Source organism: Erigeron canadensis, chromosome 5, assembly GCF_010389155.1.
Source record: "Erigeron canadensis isolate Cc75 chromosome 5, C_canadensis_v1, whole genome shotgun sequence".
Classification (NCBI taxonomy): domain Eukaryota; kingdom Viridiplantae; phylum Streptophyta; class Magnoliopsida; order Asterales; family Asteraceae; genus Erigeron; species Erigeron canadensis.
Genome location: NC_057765.1, coordinates 6,934,042 through 6,938,847, shown reverse-complemented (window position 1 = coordinate 6,938,847; position 4,806 = coordinate 6,934,042). Strand labels below are relative to the sequence as shown.

The 4,806-nt window shown below is 37.8% G+C and overlaps 1 protein-coding gene across 1 annotated transcript; it reads left to right on the top strand.

Moving 5' to 3' along the window:
• Positions 1-2,811: 2,811 nt before the first annotated feature.
• On the top strand, positions 2,812-3,204 carry LOC122601101. Its single transcript, XM_043773874.1, has one exon. It carries the CDS (start codon positions 2,812-2,814, stop codon positions 3,202-3,204), a length of 393 nt encoding a protein of 130 aa, XP_043629809.1.
• The last annotated feature ends 1,602 nt before the right edge of the window (positions 3,205-4,806 follow it).

The window sequence follows — 4,806 nt, the reverse complement described above, 5'->3', positions numbered from 1 at the left end:
AATTTTATCAAAGATGGGGTAGATGCTAATGGTAGATCAGGTGGCTTGGTGAGCATGTGGAATCCACAATTATTCTCTAAATTAGATGTGGTGAAAAATCAGAATTTCTTATGGGTATCTGGTCATTTGCTTGGTGAAAGTGAAACTATGAATGTCATAAATGTCTATGCCCCTCAAGGTCTAAGAGCCAAACGTGCTTTATGGGCATCGTTAGAAGGGATCATGGCTGGAAACGATATTCTTGCTGGTGATTTCAATGAGGTCCGTTACCCAAACGAGCGTTTAAATTCAGATTTTAATTTTTCTGGTGCCACTATTTTTAATAACTTCATTAGTAATGCGGGTTTGGTCGAATACAAGATGGGTGGGTTTCAGTTTACGTATCGGACTCCATGCTTAAAAAAGTTTAGCAAGATCGATCGTGTATTGGTTTGCCAATCTTTCATGAGTAGGTGGCCTAATGCCGAGTTCAAAGCATTGGATAGAGATCAGTTATCTGATCATAATCCCATTCTTTTGGCTTGTAACTCTATCGACTTTGGTCCGATTCCTTTCAGATTTTTTAACTCTTGGCTTAAAAAAATTGAACTCGTTGAGATAGTTCTTAAGGCTATTGCTAAGGTGGGCATTAGGGGTCCTCCAGATGTGGTAATTAGAGAGAAACTGAAGCAAATTAAGATAGATATCAAGGCGTGGAATCTAATCAACAAACAGCTTGAGGATGACAATATCAATCGTTGTTATTCTGGGCTGGAAGTTCTAGAAAAATCGCCTGAAACAAATGGGGGTCTCTCGTCTGAAGAATTGATCATTCATGGCCGTTTGAAATCTGAACTTGGTTTGATTCTAGATACTCGTAGAGCTGATATGAAAAAAAAGTCCCAAGTCAAATGGGGTTGTGATGGAGACGAGAACACGAATTTTTTTCATGGCTTGTTCAAAGTTCATACTTCGGTTAACAGGATTAATGGCATGCTACTTGAGAACGATTGGTGCACTGATCCGACATTGATAAAAAATGAGGCGATGTCATTCTTTAAAGATAGGTTTCAAGAAAAAAAGGCAAATCGGCCGAGATTCCTAGTCCCTGCTATGAAAAAACCATCAGACCAACATAAGCAGCTATTGGTATCAAGATTTTCCTCTGAAGAGTTGAAGAAGGCAGTATGGGATTGTGGTTCAGATAAGAGCCCCAGGCCAGATGGCTTTAACTTCAGGTTCATAAAAAAGTTTTGGGATTTGCTTCAGGGTGATTTTAAAGCTCTTGTAGATCATTTTTTTGTTCATGGCAAGTTGTCAAGAGGCTGCAATTCTTCATTTCTTGCTCTGCTGCCCAAATGCCCGGACCCTCAATCGTTTGGCGATTACAGGCCAATTTCTTTGGTTGGAGTTATTTATAAGGTAATATCTAAACTGTTGGCAAATAGATTACAAAAGGTGATTGGGTCAGTCATTTCTGACAACCAATCTGCTTTCATTGCGGGGAGGCAAATATTGGATAGCCCGTTGATTCTGGCAGAAGTCCTAGCTTGGTTAAAAACAACAAAAAAACCAGCATTTCTATTAAAAATAGATATGGAGAAAGCTTTCGATTGTGTTAGTTGGAACTACTTGTTAGAAACCTTGAAGCAGATGAACTTTCCAACTCGTTGGTGTTACTGGATTGCTGAGTGTTTGCAATCCTCTCGTGCTTCTGTCCTAATTAATGGTTCTCCTACTGCCGAGTTTAAATGTTCTCGTGGGCTTAGGCAGGGGGATCCCCTCTCTCCTTTTCTATTCACAATTGCCATGGAACCCTTGACATGTTTCTTGAACCAAGCTATTATCGGGGGTCTTTTAAATGGGATTCAATTACCTAATGGGGGGCCTAATATTAATCATTTGTTGTATGCCGATGACGTGCTGATGTTGGGGGAATGGTCGACTCATAATCTCATGAATATTGTTAGGATTATGAGATGTTTTGGTCTTATTTCTGGTCTAAAAATGAATGTGAAAAAATCATTATTATTTGGACTTGGAATCAATCAGATGGAGGTGGAGCATGTCGCTAATCAAATGGGTATAAAACAAGATACATTCCCTCTCTCTTACTTGGGTTTCCCTCTTGGCGTGAACATGGGAATCTGTCGTTATTGGCAACAAGTTATTGATATCTTTCAAACACATCTTTCTAAATGGAAGGCAAAAACTCTATCAATTGGCGGCAGATTAACTTTGGTGCAATCAGTTTTATCAAGTCTTCCTTTATATTTTTTTCTCATTGTTTAAAGCCCCTAACAAAATAATAGACCAATTGGAACGAATTCGAAGGCGGTTTTTTTGGGCAGGCAAAGGCGACAGAAACTCCATTAGTTGGGTCGCTTGGAATGATGTTGTGGCACCAAAAGTGTTGGGTGGTCTTGGATTGGGATCTTTGGAAGGTGCTAATGCTGCATTATTATTGAAATGGTGGTGGCGTTATAAACACGAGTTGAATAGACTTTGGAGGCGTGTGGTAGTCGCTTTACATGGAAATCTGTTTGTGGATCTTGATATACCAGTCAACAAGAAACAGGGGGGTTATGGAAATCAATTTTCAAAGCTAAATCAGTGTTTTCCAAAAGAGATGTAGACTTACGGCCACACATAAATGCAAATGAGTTCATACTTTCATATTTGAAGATAAAGTTCGACTCGGCTATTGTTTACAATTCACATCCCAACTATCATTGGAACAATTGGGTTCCAAAGAAGGTGAATATAAGAAATTGGAGAGCAAATCGAGACAGACTTCCGACTCTAATTCAACTCAATAAAAGGGGGATTACAATGAGGTCTTTATCTTGTGTTAGGTGTAATCTTGCCGATGAATCTCTTGATCATATTCTCACGGCATGTCCCTTTTCCATGGAGGTTTGGGATTTAATTGGATCTTGGTGTAAGGTAAACCTTTTTTATGCTTTTCATGTCCATGACTTATACACCTTTCATTATTCTCGAGCTGGGGATAAAAATTGGAAGAAAATGCTCAACGCCATTATTCTTATTGCTATTTGGAGCCTCTGGAAATCGAGGAATGATGCGGTGCATAATATGGTATTTTCTACTGCTCATATGATCTTTGAAGAAATTAGATCCATGGCGTTTTTATGGATTCCGAATAGAGCTAAAAAAGTGGAGTTAGATTGGGATAGTTGGTGTAGTAAGCCATGTATTTCTTGATTGGTTTTACGTTTATTTTCTTGTTTGTTTATGTACCTATCTTTATGCTAGCTTCTTGCTAGTTTGAGTTATTAATAATACTTCACTTTCGCCGTTCAAAAAAAAAAAAAAGTTGTCGTCCGCTGTTCAAAATATCACCAAATCTCCATTCAAATCAATTCACATATATGATATATCTAAACAATTTCAACTTCGAAGCAATTTTCATCTGAATACAAAGAATACAATTTAGGAACATAGCTTAAACCAATCATACAATGTAAAGAAATATAAGAAATCAAGATAAACTAGATAATTCATAAAAATCATGAAAAGGAGAAAATCTCTTAAGGTCCTTGCTGAAAAAAGAAATCCAAAGATTATTGTTTGCTGAAGCTTCAGAAGTGTTTGTTGACTTCTTGTTTCATATTTGCTCTTTGCCTCTTGACACCCTCGTTAAAACTGTTGAATCTAAAAAGATTAAAGATGGTCAGTTGCTTAGAAAAACTCAAACAAAACATTGACAACTTCAATGATATTCACCTTCAACCATATATTATTCAAAATAAAATATTTAACCCGAAAATACCTTATAAATATTGGATCCAGAGAAATGGCTGGTACATCTGTGGTGACGGTGACGGGGTGGTGCAGCAGTCGATGACGGTGATGGTGATCGATGGACCGGAAAAATTAGTACCAAAATCCGAGATCTTAGATCTTGCTAGAAAAATCCAGCAACTAGTGCCAAGACCCTAGATCTGGCTGGAAAAACAAAGATCTACGCTTTGAAAAGAGGAAAAGGAAGGAAGAAAACCGGAGAAATCCCGGTCTACCGGTAAAATACGGCAGCCGGAGGTAAGGAAGGTGAGGGTGGGAGTTGATTTGTGAAAGAAAGGATATAGTAGATAATTTCTAAAGTGTTAGATTTTTTTTAAGTGGAAACAATATCTTGAGTTTTAATTAGGTCTTGAAGATAAGATATAGGAACACAAAAGTTTTAGAGACCGGTGTTTTTCACCAGCAGGTCTCCATTCTTAGGTCTCAAATGGGCCATTCTTAGGTCTCAAATGGGCTCACTTAATTAACTGGTCTCTATTGAAGATGAAATATACAGACCGGTTGTTTAGGCTCAAAGACCACATTATTAAAAAAAAATAAGTGTTTAAATATACAAACGGGTCTCTTTTTTGTTTGTTGTAACGAAACGACCTATTTCAGAAATTCACCAGGTAAATTGTGTTTCCAATAATCCACACAAAACTTATCATTCATGGAAAAAGAAAAGGAAGGAGAAAGAGTTTTAGTAACGGGTAACGAGAACCCATTGAAAGAGTTAGCGACTAAATGGAGAGAATATACAGACTTCTTAGACAAATGGACCTACAAACAATCTTTACCGGTTAAGACAACTATTCTCACCACCGTAGGGGGTATCAACTATGCCGTTCTTGGTGTGAATTTTGGCTTGAACATGATGAAAACTTTCCCCTACCCCAACGGGTACATAGTTAGCTAGATCTTTTGTTTGCATTAATATATAATATCACTATTACAAAACATGACTATTCCGACGGCCACTTTTCGTCGGAAATCCGTCAGTAAAGGCCTTTACCGACGGAT